The following is an 18,589-nucleotide window of genomic DNA, read 5'->3' on the forward strand; positions in this document are numbered from 1 at the left end:
CATCCCCAGCCTGTTCAGCCTCTCCCTGTAGATCTGATCCTCCAACCCTGGCAACATCCTTGTAAATCTTTTCTGAACCCTTTCAAGTTTCACAATATCTTTCCTATAGGAAGGAGACCAGAATTGCACACAATATTCCAACAGTGGCCTAACCAATGTCCTGTACAGCCGCAACATGATCTCCCAACTCCTGTACTCAATACTCTGACCAGTAAAGGAAAGCATACCAAACGCCTTCTTCACTATCCTATCTTCCTACAACTCCTCTTTCAAGGAGCTATGAACCTTCACTCCAAGGTCTCTTTGTTCAGCAACACTCCCTAGGACCTTACCATTAAATGTATAAGCCCTGTTAAGATTTGTTTTCCCAAAATGCAACACCTCGCATTTATCTGAATTAAACTCCATCTGCCACTTCTGGTCCAGATCCTGTTATAATCTGAGGTAACCCTCTTCACTGTCCACGACACCTCCAATTTTGGTATCATCTGCAAACTTACTAACTTTTTATGCTCGCATCCAAATCATTTATGTAAATGTCAAAAAGTAGAGGACCCAGCACCGATCCTTGTGACACTCCACTGGTCACAGACCTCCAGTCTGAAAAACAACCCTCCACCACCACCCTCTGTCTTCTACCTTTGAGCCAGTTCTGTATCCAAATGGCTAGTTCTCCCTGTATTCCATGAGATCTAACCTTGCTAATCAGTCTCCCATGTGGAACCTTTTGGTTGATTGATTTCGAAAGGCAGGCTTGGTAGTAAACCTGGCTAAAAGTGAATTTGCCAAAACCCAAGACAACTTCCTGGCCATTGTATTGGTAATGGACAAATGGCCCCACGAGATGCAAAAACGAAAGTAACTGGAGAAGTTGCCACACCGTCGACGCAAAAAGCAGCATTCCGGTCCCTGGGATTGAATGGATTTTATCGAATGCTTGTGCTAAACTTTAGCAGTGTGGCAGCTCCACTCACCAAATTGTTAAAAAAGGGCAAGAGGTTTCAGTGAACAGCGGACTGTTAAAAGGCATTTGGCAGCCTAAAAAACTGTGTTCACCTCTGCCCCAGTGTTAGCCACCCTGGATTACACGAAGCCTTTCAAGGGGGCTATCGATGCCAGTGATGTGGGTGTCAATGCGGTGCTCCTGCAGGAGATAGAAAGACCCTTGGGTGTTTTTCCAGGAAGTTGAACATTCATCAACAGAAATATTCAATGGTGGAGAAAGAAATGTTAAGCTTGGTGTTGGCATTACAACATTTCAGTATCTATATTACAAGCAATGCATCTGAGACAATCGTATACACTGATCACAACCCATTGACATTTGTGGAAAAATTTAAGGACAAAATTGCCTGTTTTGGCAATCTAGAGTGATTGTTTAGATGGAGCTTGTTATTGCAGCCATTCAGTTTGACAATTGTGCATGTGGCAGGTCGAAAAAACATGATTGTCGATGCGTTATCGAGATTTGAATGAGCTGTGGAGGTGTTCAGTGGTGGGGGTGCCATCACCTAAGAGTTAAAACCATAACTAAATCAGCCATGAACCCATTGAATGCTGATCCTGGCTTAAGAAAGAGAATTGCCTGCTCAGTATTTTCAATTTCATATAATCCCATTGCGTTGATTGGGACACTTTTAAATTCATTTGTGCGATGTGGGAATTTGTTGCCCATCCCTAGTTGCCCTTGAGAAGGTGGTGGTGAGCTGCCTTCTTGAACAACATCAGTCCACCTGCTGTGGGTTGATCCACAATACCGTTCAGGTGGAAATTTCAGGGTTTTCACCGAGCAACATGACATACAAATTGCAATGTCAGACGACTGCAGCAGTCTTTCATTCAATTAACCTCGCCAGTCAGTGAGCAACATCACAATGCTTTATATCGCAGAGGTTTCTGGCTATATGCCTCATTAATATCCCTTTCCCTTTAAGCTCGACCATTCCAGTGTTCTGCCAATTGACTTCTGACCTTCCACTTTGTGTCAATTTGAGCATGTCCAAATCATTACTGCTCTCAACTTCCCTCCCTCAATATCTCACTCCTCTTTTCAGAAACTCATTTAAACAATTAAGACCAATTGTCTTCTCAGGCGATTGAGAAACAAGTTTTGTTTGTTTCTATAGAGTCAAGGGTTAGTGCTCAATCTAGGCCAGCATTTATCCCTCATCCCTAATTGCCCAGAGGGTGGTTAAGTGTCAACCACATTGTTGTGGGTTTGGAGTCACATGGAAACCAGGAAGGGAGGCAGTTTCCTTCTCTGAAGGAAATTAGTGAACCAGATGGGTTTTTCTTGACAATCAACAATGGTCAGCATTAGAATCTTGATTCGACATATTTATTGGGTGAAATACCAGTGGAGCATAAAGGAGGGAAAACTGCATCCCCTGGCCTTTTTTCAGTGTGGAGCACCTACATTCCCATTAGGTTTTTAAGGACAAGATTCAGGCCTGACAAGTGTGAACAATTAGGCAATCCTTTCTGTGCTATAACATCTGCAGAATTTACAGGAATAAAAACAGAAGTTGCTGGGAAAGCTCAGCAGGTCTGAAAGCACCTGTGAAGAGAAATCAGGGTTAATGTTTCAGGTCCAGTGACCCTTCCTCAGAAAGTTCTCTGATTTCTCTTCACAGACCTGCTCGGGTTTTCCAGCAACGTCCGTTTTTGTTTCTGATTTACAGCATCTGCAGTTCTTTCGGCTTTTATAAAGTTTTGCAGAAATTTTGACGCATATAGTTCTCAGCCAAATGTCCCAGTAGGCATTGCCATATCAGAGGCCACAATGTCCCAGTAGGCATTGCCATATCAGAGGCCACAATGTCCCAGCAGGCATTGCCATATCAGAGGCCACAAAGTCCCAGTAGGCATTGCCATATCAGAGGCCACAATGTCCCAGTAGGCATTGCCATATCAGAGGCCACAAAGGCCCAGTAGACATTGCCATATCAGAGGCCACAATGTCCCAGCAGGCATTGCCATATCAGAGGCCACAAAGGCCCAGTAGACATTGCCATATCAGAGGCCACAAAGTCCCAGCAGGCATTGCCATATCAGAGGCCACAATGTCCCAGCAGGCATTGCCATATCAGAGGCCACAATGTCCCAGCAGGCATTGACATATCAGAGGCCACAATGTCCCCAGTAGACATTGCTATATCAGAGGCCACAATGTCCCAGCAGGCATTGCCATATCAGAGGCCACAATGTCCCAGCAGGCATTGCCATATCAGAGGCCACAATTTCCCCAGTAGACATTACCATATCAGAAGCCACAATGTCCCAGCAGGCATTGCCATATCAGAGGTCACAAAGTCCCAGTAGGCATTGCCATATCAGAGGTCACAAAGTCCCAGTAGACATTGCCATATCAGAGGCCACAATGTCCCAGCAGGCATTGCCATATCAGAGGCCACAAAGGCCCAGTAGACATTGCCATATCAGAGGCCATAAAGTCCCAGTAGGCATTGCCATATCAGAGGCCACAATTTCCCCAGTAGACATTACCATATCAGAGGCCACAATGTCCCAGTAGGCATTGCCATATCAGAGGCCACAATGTCCCAGCAGGCATTGCCATATCAGAGGCCACAATGTCCCAGCAGGCATTGCCATATCAGAGGCCACAATGTCCCAGCAGGCATTGACATATCAGAGGCCACAATTTCCCCAGTAGACATTACCATATCAGAGGCCACAATGTCCCAGCAGGCATTGACATATCAGAGGCCACAATGTCCCCAGTAGACATTACCATATCAGAGGCCAAAATATTCTAACAGGCATTGCCATATCAGAGGCCACAATGTCCCAGCAGGCATTGCCATATCAGAGGTCACAAAGTCCCAGTAGGCATTGACATATCAGAGGCCACAATTTCCCCAGTAGACATTACCATATCAGAATCCACAATGTCCCAGCAGGCATTGACATATCAGAGGCCACAATGTCCCCAGTAGACATTACCATATCAGAGGCCAAAATATTCTAACAGGCATTGCCATATCAGAGGCCACAATGTCCCCAGTAGGCATTGCCATATGGGACGGCACGATTTTCAAAATGTTGCCTGCTGAGCCCACTGGGGATTGTAGCCTTTGTTTTCGGATACTCTTGGTGTAAATTGTACATTGAATGCTGAGGAAACCGTTACCCTTAAAAGGGCATTGATTCCCGCAACCTCTCCTCAGCGATGTTGAGTACCAAGACCCAGTATCACAATCACAGAGTCACATGTTTATGGTGCAGAAGGAGGCTATTCAGCCCCTTGTGTTTGCATTGGCTCATAAGGTGACCACAGCAGAAAGATGACTGCTCCTGTGAACTACCTTAAGCAACATTGTAGTGATTAAGTAATCTGTTAGGAATTAAAAGGAACGGTATTATCTGGGAGCCCTGGGACAACCTGACTGCTTTTCTAATGCCACAAGGTCTTTTATAGCCACCCATATAGACAGATAGAGCCTTACTTTCACATCTCATCTGAAACGTTGACACAGTGCTCCCTCAGTAATGCACTCAAGTGTCAGTCTGGCATTTTATATAAAATCAAATGGGACTTCAACTGGGAACATTCTGATTCAAGGATTAATGTGCTACCAAATGATCCAGAGGCTACACACTGGAAATTAAGTATACCAAAACGGTTCAATTTCCTGACGTCAACATCCCAACTCAGGATAAGATAAAGTTCTGCTGGGATTATGAAGCACTTTGACAGATCAAATAAGGATTAAAATCAAACTACACAGCTTTATTTGAAATTGAAGGTTTCAGAGCGCTGCTCCTTCCTCAGACATGGTATTGTAGGCAGGTATGAGAAACAGTATTATAAGCAACAAGTTAACAACTTTAAAACTGGTGCCCTTGTCGAATCCTTTAATCAGGTAAGACATCGACTGCTGATTAAATTGCAAAATCCAGATTCCTTTCAAGTCTTTGTCCCTAGATAGTTTTTTCCATGTATAAGAGATTATAGCTCGGGTTAGACAATGTAATTTAGGTGTGTCTTCCTGCTTCGAATCTGTATATACTTTAAGCTCAGGTAAGGATTTCTTTTTAGTTTTTTGACTGACTAAAAAACTAGTTGTCTTTTGTTGTGTGTGTCCATCAACATTCTCATAAAGCACAAACAGCATTGGGATTTACTTTGGCCACTGTTTAGAGTGAACACTAACCTGTTTGAAATGAACACTGTAACGCTACTTGTGAAAAAGCAGACTTTGAGATGAACATTTTTCTGTAAAATGCATTATTTGCAACTTAAATGTCTCTGTTTAATCCTTTTCAGTACATGCATTAACCTTTTGCTGCTCATGATTGGAAACATTGCAAACTACCGTTATAAGGAGAAATTGGTTTTGATAGCAGGAGACTCTGAAACAGGAGGGAATTGGCTGAAAACGCAGATAGTTGGGAGTTACTGGGGGAAGTGTGTGGAGGGGCCGCGGAACAAGGAGAAAGGTTTTTATTCTGTAAGATGTTTTGATTTGGAATAACTGGATGGATGGTGGAAGCAGATTCAATCGTAACTTTAAAAGGAAATGATAAGCACTTGAAAAGAGGAAAGTACAGCTCAATGAGTTGAATGGCCTCTTTATGTCATGTGCAGTTCATTCCCAAAAAAGAAACACTCTTTAAAGCCTTATGGTTGTTTGTCTTCATTTTGTCTTTGGCTTGATGATCTAATGGAAGTATTGTTGAAGGTTTAAGGCAGTAAATGTAAAAATAGCACAAAGGATTACAGACAAAAATATGATTAATAGCTGAAAGCTGACCTGCAAGTAACTGCACTCCCTTCTCACTGTCAAGCTCAGCAACTTCACTGAACCAACTCGTGAGATGATGCTTCAGCCTTATTTTATCAAAACAAAAGTCTCATAATAGAATCATGGTTGCTCTCAACAAGTTTATTTTTTATTGCAAGGGTCTTGAAGCTGGCAATGATATTTTAAGGGATTATGGTGATGTGGTAATTGTTGTTCTCGTTCATAAAGCAAGATAGAAAAGGATAGAACTAGCGCCCAGCCTTTGAACACCCTGACAGCTTTTATATATAGGTTCAGAAATATGCACCTCTGACCCCAACAATTTCAGCCTGTTCCCACATATAAGAAAACAAGGGAATCCCTAATTATGTCCACCACAAAAATATAATTAAACATTCTCATAAAGCACAAATAACTCTTGAATTTATTTTGATCACTATTTCGATTAAACTTTGATCTGTTTAAAATAAACAATGTAACACTCCTTGTAAAATAGCAGAATTTGAGATGAACACCTCTCTGTAAAATGCATTATTTGCAACTTAAGCTTCTCTTTTAATGGTTTTCAGTGCATAAATTCATCTTTTCATGTTCATGTTTGGAAACACTTCAAATTTCCTTTATAACCTTCAGTTTTGTTTGTTACTGTGGTGTTTATCTGAGTGATAGCAAATCTACGAGAGACATGGGAAATTATTAAGGGGCTTGAGAGGGCTGATGCTGAGTAAATGTTTCCCTGGGTGCTTATTAAGGTCAGGGGTCATGATCTGGCCACCTAGGACAGAGACGAGGAGAAATTTCTTCCTTTGCCTTTGCAACTCTTGACCCCAGAGAGCTCTGTATGCTATATCATTGAGTATATTTAAGACAGAGGTCAATAGATGTTTTCCCTCTTAAATGACTGTAGGCGTGGAGTAATAGTGCACAAAGATAAAGTTGATGTAGAAGGTCAACCAGAATATTGGTAAATGAAGGAGTAGGCTTGATGGGCCAAACGAATCACTTCAGCTCCTATCGCTGTTAGAGTTTTAACAGGAATTTAAACAGGGAGAAACTATATAAATAAGAATGAGACTCAGAGGATTTAGATTAGTGCATTCAACATCTGAAAAAACCTGTTATCAATTTCCCCCCGAAAGTATAAACCAACTTTTCCATCTCATACACTTTTCCAACACTTTCAGTTTTTATTTCAGATCTATTGACTGTTTACCTTGCAGCATAATTCAACATATAAGTCACGTAAATTGAATCCAAATGGCATATCTGAGCAAATGTTTTGATTGTCAGATTCCTCCTTCATAGCTTTGGCACTGCCAGACTCGTGCACGATGACGAATAGCAGTGGTGCTGTACACCGTAATTGTCTTTGCTGGCACACCAATAAATCAACTGAGATTGTTTTAATTGTTGATGAGACTGTGGTAGTTTTCTGCAGTATCAGCGAATGTCTTAATCAGTGTAACTGTGTGCATCTTCTCCTTTGTTTTACAGCTGAGCTTTGGAGGGATTCCAATTCCAGGCAAATCTGTGACTTACGTCAGGAAGAACTTTCACGGCTGCATTGAAAACCTCTATTACAATGGAGTGAATATTATTGATCTGGCCAAGAGACACAAGCCCCCAATACATATCATGGTAAGCTGTTAGAAACTAAGGTGATAAGGTAAATAGGATGATAGTTTGAGTGAATGAGTGAGTGTAATCTATTAACGTGACATGATTGCCTCAGCTAGTTTCCTGTGTAGGTAATGAAACTTGCCAAATTAGTTCTGAGGAAGGGTCAATTGATTCAAAATGTTAACCTGATTTGACTCCACAGATGCTGCCAGACCTTCTGAGTTTTTCCAGTAATTTCTGTTTTTGTTTCTGATTTACAGCATCCATAGTTCTTTTGTTTTTTTTAATTAGCTGACTTTATTGCAGTAAAAACTGCTTTGACCAATAAATGTGCCCATTAATAGCTTATCTTGGCAGTGGTATGTCACAGTTTCCTCAGTGAAACAGAGCTGTATTGGCAACATGCTATTTCAGATGCAGTTTGGAGCCATGAATAATAATGGTGGATGCTCCAATATCCTTCTCACAGTGTATTAGAATTCTCAATCACTTTTCAATGGGCATTAAATGTGTGTTGGATAAATTTGCAGGTCAATGCTATTGTTTGGCGTCTCTATGAGTACAATTTCCTGAGCTATCAAGTACTAGGATGGGACTTGTACCCAGAGATCCCAGCCCAGAGGCATGGATGCTATCCACTGCAGCAAGGGACCTCACACAACATATCTTAGACCTCAACGTCCCGAGCTGCTGTTCTTGAGTATTCCCCACAGGTTTATTGAAGCAATTAATATTAGAAAGGGAATCGAGAGTAATTGGCAAAAGGCAGGAAAGGGCTTTGTCAAGTCAGCCGTGATATCATTGAATGGCTGAGTACACTGATGGGCTAAATGGCCTGTTTCTGCTCCTATATCTTATACAGCTGCTTTTCTTACTACAAATGATATGAACATTTTTTTTTAACCCAACCTCACTCACTGTTCAATTTTGTCCCATCAGATTTGCAAGTTTTGAAAACATTTGTAGCTCAGGTTGAGGTTCTGAATGTGAGTTGGTTTGCTGAGCTGGAAGATTCAGTTTAAGACGTTTCGTTATCATACTAGGTAACATCATCAGTGAGCCTTCCATGAGTTTTCCCAATGTAGTGTTTGTTACAGTCCTTGCAGGACTTTTCTGTCCAACAGGCAGAAAACTAGCCACCAGGATACATGAACATCAACTAGCCACAAAAAGACATGACCCGCTATCACTACTATCCTTACATACAGACAGTGAATAGAGACATACAAGATAATCAGAGGGTTAGATAGGGTGGACAGGGAGAGCCTTTTTCCAAGTATGGGAACGGCAAACACAAGGGGAGATAGATATACGACAGATGTCAGAGGTAGTTTCTTTGCTCAGAGTGTAGTAAGGGTATGGAATGCTTTGCCTGCAACAGTAGTAGATTCACCAAGTTTAAGTGCATTTAAGTCGTCATTGGACGGGCATATGGAGGTGGGATGGGCTTCAGATTAGTATGACAGGGCGGCGCAACATTGAGGGCCAAAGGGCCTGTACTGCGCTGTAACGTTCTATATTCTATGTTCTATGAAGGACATCACTTTGACTGGGAAACACATCCATCCTTGAACAAGCCAAATAGAGACACACATGAGAATTCCTAAAAGCATGGCATTCTAACCTGAACTCTAACCTCAACAAACACATTAATTTGGACCCCATCTAATATCCTCTGAGAAAAAGAACCAGACATTACATCACCAAACACCCAAACAGGCCTAAACACATAAATAGAAAGTGTGACATAACACCAGCCCTTCACTGGAGGCTCACTGATGATGTTACCTAGTGTGGTGATGACATGTCTGAAACCAAACCTTCCAGCTCTGTGAGCAAACCTTCATCCATATTTGAGTCTTTCACTGCTTCAGTGAAAAGGAAATAGAAAACAATTAATTGATATCACAATTTGAATTGCTATCACCATTCAATGCTAGCAAAACTGGGAGATTTTTTTGATGAGGTGGCCAAGTGTTTAAATCAACGGAGGCCAATTGATGCTGTTTATATGGATTTCAGCAAGACCTTTGATGAGGTTCCACATGGGAAACTGATGAAGAAGGTGAAAGCTCGTGGAACCCGGCGTAACTTGGCAAATTGGATCCAAAGTTAGCTTAGTGACCGGAGGCAGAGGATGGTGATAGAAGGTTGTTTGTGGGAGTGGAGCCTGATGGGTAGTAGTGTACCTCAGTGATTTGTGCTGAATACCTTGTTGTTTGTGATATTCATAAATGATGTAGATGAGAATGTGAAGGTGCTGAAAAATAAGTTTGCGAATGGCACAGAGATCAGCCTGGTGAGGAGGAAGGTACATTATTAGGTTACAGGAGGATACGAATGGATTGGTCAGTTGGGCAGGTCACTCTTTGGCCCGTTGAGACTGTGCTGCCAAAAGCACACTACTACATACATCAGTCATAGAATCATAGGGATGTACAGCATGGAAACAGACCACCTCGTCAATGCTGACCAGATATCCTAAATTAATCTGGTCCCATTTGCCAACACCCGGCCCATATCCCTCTAAACCCTTGCTATTCATATACCCATCCAGATGCCTTTTAAATGTTGTCATTGTACTAGCCTCACCACATTTTGTGACAGCTCATTCCATATACGCACCACCCTTTGTGTGAAAAAGTTGCCCCTTAGGTCCCATTTATATCTTTCACCTCTCACCCTAAACCTATGCCCTCATGTTCTAGACTAGCCACCAGGATACATGAACATCAACTAGCCACAAAAACACATGACCCACTATCGCTACAATCCTTACATACAGACAAGAAAGGACATCACTTTGACTGTTTACCCTATCCATGCCCCTCATGATATTATTAGCCTCTCTAAGATTAGATTAGATTGCTTACAGTGTGGAAACAGGCCCTTCAGTCCAACAAGTCCACACCAACCTGCTGAAGCGCACCCACTCAGACCCATTCCCCTACACCTAACACTACGGGCAATTTAGCATGGCCAATTCACCTAACCTGCACATTTTTGGACTGTGGAAGGAAACCGGAGCACCTGGAGGAAACCCACGCAGACACGGGGAGAATGTGCAAACTCCACATAGTCAGTCACCTGAGGCAGGAATTGAACCCGGGTCTCTGGCGCTGTGAGGCAGCAGTGCTAACCACTGTGCCACTGTGCCACCTAAGGTCACCCCTCAGCCTCCGATACTCCAGGGAAATCAGAGATTTACTTAAAATTGGTCGGTGTCTAAATAAGGAGAAAATAACATGCTAACTGTGTCAGATGAGGTTTATTAAGATGGAGCAGGAAAGCTTTTTGTTAAATTTATAAGCATTATTAGTGCAGTAGTGGAGCAGGTGGTGAATATTTTTTTTCTCTTTGAGGTTAATATGGAGTAGGTCATTAGGAATGCATTAACATGAGCCATGACTTGTCTGCTAAAGATCTCAGGCAGCTGCCAGAAACAGAGGACAAGAGCAAGCACTGATGTTTTGTTCAATATTTGTTCATGGATGTGGGTGTAGCTGACTCAGCCAGCATTTATTGCCCATTCCTAACTGCCTAGCGGGAAGTTTAAGAGTCAACCACATTGCGGTGGATCTGGAGTCACATGTAGGCCAGAGCAGGTATGAATGGCAGTTTCTTTCCCTGAAGGACATTAGTGAACCAGATGGGTTTTTCACAACAATCATTTCATGTCCGTCATTAAGGTCTTAATTTCAGATTATTATTGAATTCAAATTCCATCATCTACTGTGCTAGGTTTTAAACCCAGTCTCCAGAATGTAACCTGGGTTCCTGGATTAATCTTCTGATGATAACATCACTGAGGCATCACCTCCCCAAGATGGGAGATGCTAATCATGGCATTGTTCATCCTAACAATCATTTTCAGTGAGCTGAACAATTCCTTCTTCCTTTAGCTCAGCCTTGCTTTCATCTAGTATTCTTTCTGTGCCCCTTTGCTTGTTAACCTTCAAGATCAGGAGAGTAAGAGTCTGTCTTGCTAGATTTCTTGCAATCTTCTTTTGTGTTCACTCCTCATTCACGTCACCTATTCTGACAAGCAGCCCAATGAACGAGAACTTCATAGAACTGGGCATGCCAGACTCTAATGTTTTCCTGCTCTCCTATTTCCATATCCTGAATCACGCATTCCTTCCCCTCAGTCAGCAGAAATCAGTGATGCATCTGACAGACAGGAACCAGACAATGGGAACAAATGGGTCTTTTTTTCTGAGCCACTGAATTCAGGTCATCCTTTTATAACATGATGTCTGTGTTCTTGTCCAACCCCGCATTATAGTAAAATGCACTTGCAAGACAGCGCTTACAGTGTTGGCAGTGTAATCGCATTGGAGCCAACACATGTTTTAACAGTTTGTGCTTTTGAAACAGTGCCCTGATTCGTCAATCACATAAGAGTGAATTCACGTTAACAAAACACACATCAATGCAGAATGATCTGGATACTCAACAAAGAGATGGGTTTTTTTTGCACTTAAACACAACAAAAGTTATGGGGACAAAGAAAGAATATGGAGAAGATCAGGCATGTCATATTGAATGGTAGAACTGGCTTGAAGAGCCGAATGGCCTATTCCTGTTCCCAGGTTGTATGCATCAATGTATTATTTGGACTACTGCATATGTACAGATTATGCCTGCATGGATGAAATAAATGTCTTTTTTTCCCCTGTCTGTCATTTTTACCTATTTCTGCGAGTGCAAATTATATGAAACAATAAGATCAGTGAAAACTAAGCTTACTTCAAGGGGTTTTTGGATAAAACAGCAGCAAGGCAATTGCATACAGAAAGCATAGTCCCATAGTGCAATTATTGACAGTTCTGTAAGTAATAGAGAGGCAGCAAAAACTAAGGTAAAGTACAATCCCTAACCTCTGGACAGCACAAGGCACAGAGCTTAGGTGGAGAGATTTACAAAGGAAGTCGAGGATTTTGAAATCGATGTGTTTGGGAATGGGCAAATCCAGTAGAGATCAGTAAGGGTTAGAAATGAAAGACAAGTGGGATTTTCTAAGGGATAATGTGAGGAATAGAGTGTTGAATGGATAGGATTTATTTAGAGTAGAGTTCAGCAGATGGCAATAGTAAGAGGAAGTTAGAAGGGTCAACCTGGAGTAAGGGAGCAATTTATTTTACATTTATTTCTCTCTTTCTGCAACTTGGAATGTTCATAAGAATTACTGTTTTACTGGAAATGACTTGCTGGTCAGCAAATGAGCACCCAACAGTAACGTTGCCCTCCCCATACGTGACATCACTTCCACCCCCGTTAACTCTACCATCAGCACCACTTCCACCTCCTTTGTAAACATCATCTCCTTTGTGGACGTCACTGCTGACCCCATAACCACGCCCACTCTAGCCACTGTCACCGCCCCCACCTTGAACTCCAGGTCCACTCCAGGTCCTAGCTTCCATTCCACCTTGAATTCCAGCCCTACACCAGGTCCTAGCCCCCATCCCTGCCATGTGTTCACCATTCCTCCAGACCTCCCCCTCACTGAGGACAAATGTTCAGTCCTCAGTAAAGGCCTCACCTTTACCCTCTATGATCCCAGATTAATGAGTTCAACACATGCTGCGACCTTGAACGTTTCTTCCGCTGCCCCTTCCTCCATGCCTACTTTTTAGCCAAGACACCCGCCCACCCACCGAGGACCCCTTCTGCCACCTCCAACACACCCCATCCACCTGACACCCCATGCTGGCCTGCTACCTGATCTTCACCTCTTCATTTCAAACTGCCACTGTGACATCAACCGCCTCAAACTGTTCAACCGCCGACCCACTCCAACCTCCCACCCTCACAATGCACAGCCCTCCACTCCAATCCCAATCTGGTAAAAACAATGACTGCAGATGCTGGAAACCAGATTCTGGATCAGTGGTGCTGGAAGAGCACAGCAGTTCAGGCAGCATCCAACGAGCAGTGAAATTGACGTTTCGGGCAAAAGCCCTTCATCAGGAATAAAGGCAGTGAGCCTGAAGCGTGGAGAGATAAGCTAGGCGAGGGTGGGGGTGGGGAGAGAGTAGCATAGAGTACAATGGGTGAGTGGGGGAGGAGATGAAGGTGATAGGTCAGGGAGGAAAGGGTGGAGTGGATACGTGGAAAAGGAGCTAGGCAGATCGGACAAATCCGGACAAGTCATGGGGACAGTGCTGAGCTAGACGTTTGAAACTAGGATGACGTGGGGGAAGGGGAAATGAGGAAGCTGTTGAAGTCCACATTGATGCCCTGGGGTTGAAGTGTTCCGAGGCGGAAGATGAGGCGTTCTTCCTCTAGGCATCTGGTGGTGAGGGAGCGGCGGTGAAGGAGGCCCAGGACCTCCATGTCCTCAGCTGAGTTGGAGGGGGAGTTGAAATGTTGGGCCACGGGGCAGTGTGGTTGATTTGTGTGGGTGTCCCGGAGATGTTCCCTAAAGCACTCTGCTAGGAGGCGTCCAGTCTCCCCAATGTAGAGGAGACTGCATCGGGAGCAATGGATACAATAAATTATATTAGTGGATGTGCAGGTAAAACTTTGATGGATGTGGAAGGCTCCTTTAGAGCCTTGGATAGAGGTGAGGGAGGAGGTGTGGGCACAGGTTTTACAGTTCCTGCGGTGGCAGGGGAAAGTGCCAGGATGGGAGGGTGGGTCATAAGGGGGCATGGACCTGACCAGGTAGTCACAGAGGGAACGGTCTTTGCGGCAGGTGGAAAGGGGTGGGGAGGGAAATATATCCCTGGTGGTGGAGTCTTTTTGGAGGTGGCGGAAATGTCGGCAGATGATTTGGTTTATGCGAAGGTTTGTAGGGTGGAAGGTGAGTACCAAGGGCGCTCTGTCCTTGTTACGGTTGGAGGGGTAGGTTCTGAGGGTGGAGGTGCGGGATGTGGACAAGATGCGTTGGAGGGCGTCTTTAAACACGTGGGAAGGGAAATTGCGGTCTCTAAAGAAGGAGGCCATCTGGTGTGTTCTATGGTGGAACTGGTCCACTGGGAGCAGATACGGTGGAGCGGAGGAATTGGGAATACAGGATGGCATTTTTGCAAGAGATAGGGTGGGAAGAGGTGTAATCCAGGTAGCTGTGGAAGTCGGTGGGTTTGTAAGAAATGTCAGTGTCAAGTCGGTCATCATTAATGGAGATGGAGAGGTCCAGGAAGGGGAGGGAGGTGTCAGAGATGGTCCACGTAAATTTAAGGTCAGGGTGGAATGTGTTGGTGAAGTTGATGAATTGCTCAACCTCCTCGCGGGAGCACGAGGTGGCTCCAATGCAGTCATCGATGTAACGGAGGAAGAGGCGGGGAGTGGTGCCGGTGTAATTACGGAAGATCAACTGTTCTATGTAGCCAACAAAGAGACAGGCATAGCGGGGGCCCATACGTGTGCCCAAGGCTACCCCTTTGGTCTGGAGGAAGTGGGAGGATTCAAAGGAGAAATTGTTAAGGGTGAGGACCAGTTCGGCTAAACAAATGAGAGTGTCGGTGGAAGGGTACTATTGGGGACATCTGGAGAGGAAAAAACGGAGGGCTTGGAGGCCCTAGTCATGGCAGATGGAGGTGTAGAGGGATTAGATATCCATGGTGAAGATGAGGCGTTGGGGGCCTGGGAAACGCAAGTCTCGGAGGAGGTGGAAGGCGTGGGTAGTGTCTCGAACGTATGTGGGGAGTTCCTGGACTAGGGGGATAGGACATAGAACATAGAAAAATACAGCGCAGTACAGGCCCTTCGGCCCTCGATGTTGCGCCGACTGAAGCCTACCTAACCTACACTAGCCCAATAACCTCCATATGCTTATCCAATGCCCGCTTGAATGACCATAAAGAGGGAGAGTCCACCACTGCTACTGGCAGGGCGTTCCATGAACTCACAACCCGCTGAGTAAAGAATCTACCCCTAACATCTGTCCTATACCAACCCCCCCTTAATTTAAAGCTGTGTCCCCTAGTAACAGCTGACTCCATACGCGGAAAAAGGTTCTCACTGTCAACCCCATCCAAACTCCCAATCATCCCGTACACCTCTATCAAATCTCCCCTAAACCTTTTTTTCTCCAATGAGAACAGCCCCAAGTGCCTCAGCCTTTCCTCATACGATCTTTGAATCCTTCCTTCCCCTCCCATAACCACCCTATTATTCTTACAAATAGCTGAGATCTCCTTACAACCCTTCCTTCTTTTTCTTAACCAAACCCTCAATTTCTTTAGTCATCCAGCATTCCCTATACCTACCAGCCTTCCCTTTCACCTTGACAGGAATATACTTTCTCTGGATTCGTGTCGAGGTAGGTAAAGATGAGTTCAGTGGGGCAGGACCATGCTGAGACAATGGGTCGGCCGGGGTGGTTAGGCTTGTGGATCTTGGGAGGGAGGTAGAACTGGGCAGTGCAGGGTTCCTGGACTATGAGGTTGGAAGCTGTGGGTGGGAGATCGTCTGAGGTGATGAGGTTCTGTATGACCTGGGAGACGATGGTTTGGTGATGGGGGGTGGGGTCATGGTCGAGGGGGCAGTAGGAAGAGGTGTCCTCGAGTTGGCGTTTGGCTTCAGTGGTGTAGAGGTCAGTGCGCCAGACTACCACTGCGCCCCCTTTATCCGCTGGCTTAATGGTGAGGTTGGGATTGGAGCAGAAGGATTGGAGGGCTGCGCGTTGTGAGGGTGAGAGGTTGGAGTGGGGGAGGGGGGTAGACAGGTTGAGGCGGCTAATGTCCCGGCGGCAGTTGGAAATGAAGAGGTCAAGGGCAGGTAATAGGCCAGCGTGGGGTGTCCAGGTGGATGCAGTGTGTTGGAGGTGGGCGAAGGGGTCCTCGAAAGGGCTTTTGCCCGAAACGTAGATTTCGCTGCTCGTTGGATGCTGCCTGAACTGATGTGCTCTTTCAGCACCACTGATCCAGAATCCAATCCCAACTTCATCATCAAGCCAGCAGATAAAGGGGGTACAGTAGTAGTTTGGTGCACTGACCTCTACACTGCTGAAGCCAGACGCCAACTCGAAGACACCTCCTCCTACTGCTCCCTTGACCATGACCCCATCCCCCATCTCCAAACCATCATCTTCCAGACCATACACAACATCATTGGGCGGCACGGTGGCACAGTGGTTAGCACTGCTGCCTCACAGCGCCTGTAGACCCGGGTTCAATTCCCGACTCAGGCGACTGACTGTGTGGAGTTTGCACGTTCTCCCCGTGTCTGCGTGGGTTTCCTCCGGGTGCTCCGGTTTCCTCCCACAGTCCAAAGATGTGCGGGTCAGGTGAATTGGCCAAGCTAAATTGTCCGCAGTGTTAGGTAAGGGGTAAATGTAGGGGTATGGGTGGGTTGCGCTTCGGCGGGTCGGTGTGGACTTGTTGGGCCGAAGGGCCTGTTTCCACACTGTAAGTCTAATCTAATCTAATCATCACCTCAGGGAATCTCCCACCCATAGCTTCCAACCTCATTGTTTGGGAATGCCGCACCACCCGATTCTCCCTCCTACCCAAGATCCACAAGCCTGACTACCCCAGTCCTGATGAAGGGCTTTTGTCCAAAATGTCGATTTTACTGCTCTTCGGATGCTGTCTGAACTGCTGTGCTTTTCCAGCACCACTAATCCAGAATCTGGTATCCAGCATCTGCAGTCATTGTTTTTACCCTATTTTAACCTATTGTCACAGCCTGCTCTTGCCCCACCAAACTCATCTCCACTTACCTCGATACTATCCTATTCTCCCCAGTCCAGGAACTCCCACATATGTTCCGGACACCACCCACAGCCTCCACCTCCTCCAAGACTTCTGTTTCCCAAGCCCCCGACACCCCATCTTCACCGTGGACATCCAGTCCCTTTACACTCCCGTCCACCATGACCAGGGCCTCCAAGTCCTCCGTTTGTTCCTTTCCCAACGTCCCCACCAGTACCATACCACTGACACTCTCATTTGTTTGGCTAAACTGGTCCTCACCCTCAACAATTTCTCCTTCCAATCCTCCCACTTCCTCCAGATGAAAGGGGTAGCCATGGGCACCTGCATGGGCCCCAGCTATGCATGTCTCGTTGTCGGTTATGTGGAACAGTCCATCTTCCGGAGTTAGAAGATGGCACCACTCCCCACCTCTTCCTCAGGTACATTGATGACTGCATCGGTGCCACCTCATGCTCCCACGAGGAAGTCGAACAGTTCATCAATTTCAGAAACACATTCCACACCAACCTCAAATTCACCTGGACTATCTCTGACACCTCCCCTCCCCTTCCTAGACCTCTCCATCTCTATCCACGAGGACCGACTCAACACTGACATTTTTTACAAACCCACTGACTCCCACAGCTACCTAGAATACATATCCTCCCACCCTACCTCCTGCAAAAATGCGATCCCATATTCCCAATTCCTCCGCCTCCGCCGCATCTGCTCCCAGGAGGACCAGTTCTACCACTGAACACACCATACAGTCATAGAGCCATAGAGATGTACAGCATGGAAACAGACCCTTCGGTCCAACCCGTCCATGCCGACCAAATATCCCAACCCAATCTAGTCCCACCTGCCAATACCCGGCCCATATCCCTCCAAACCCTTCCTATTCATACACCCATCCAGCATCTGCAGTCCTCACTTTCTTCTAGTTGATTGCAACCAACCTCATGCATGATGTGAAAAGTTATTTTCAGTGTCCTGTCGAGCCAAGCCCCTGAATATATCTATGCTGAGTTTAACCAAAACCTCTGCTCATTAAAGAAAGATGTTTGCAGGCGATATGATCATGTAATCATTTGCATTGAGTCTGGGGAGCTCCTGATCGCTGCTCCTAGATACTGAGAAACTCTTTGATAATAGTTAATAGCTTCATCTGTTTGACAGTATGCATGAGCTTGGTTTTTGGTATATTCTGCATAGAATTATTCAAAATATTGCATTTCAATTTTTTTTCATTGCTGTTGTTACTTTCAAATCAGATAGTTTTTTTTTGCTATGTCTTGAGCTTTAAAGATTTATGCAGTTTGCCATATCTTCATCATCAGACAATTGTATTCTGAGCCAATACCAGGTCTGCCAAGGTAATACAATCTACCAGGAATAAGGGCTAAGGCATATGTGCCATACAAGTTCCACGGAACAAGGAAGACAGTTGTTCGTTTGATGCTTGACCTTAGCTCGTGACTGTACATATGTCGACAAACTGGAGAGTACAGATGTCATAACATTAGAATTCAGACTTTGCCAGTGCAAAAAAAATCTTGT

At 45.0% G+C, this 18,589-nt stretch overlaps 1 protein-coding gene across 1 annotated transcript in view; it reads left to right on the plus strand.

Moving 5' to 3' along the window:
- LOC132817323 (contactin-associated protein-like 5) overlaps positions 1–18,589 on the plus strand; it is a 910,472-nt gene that overhangs the window by 355,568 nt on the left and 536,315 nt on the right. Inside the window, exon 7 of the mRNA XM_060827733.1 lies at positions 7,260–7,403. Coding sequence (XP_060683716.1) covers positions 7,260–7,403 — 144 coding nt within the window. The remainder of the gene's footprint in view (positions 1–7,259; positions 7,404–18,589) is intronic.

The sequence above is a fragment of the Hemiscyllium ocellatum genome, chromosome 7, assembly GCF_020745735.1.
Source record: "Hemiscyllium ocellatum isolate sHemOce1 chromosome 7, sHemOce1.pat.X.cur, whole genome shotgun sequence".
NCBI lineage: Eukaryota > Metazoa > Chordata > Chondrichthyes > Orectolobiformes > Hemiscylliidae > Hemiscyllium > Hemiscyllium ocellatum.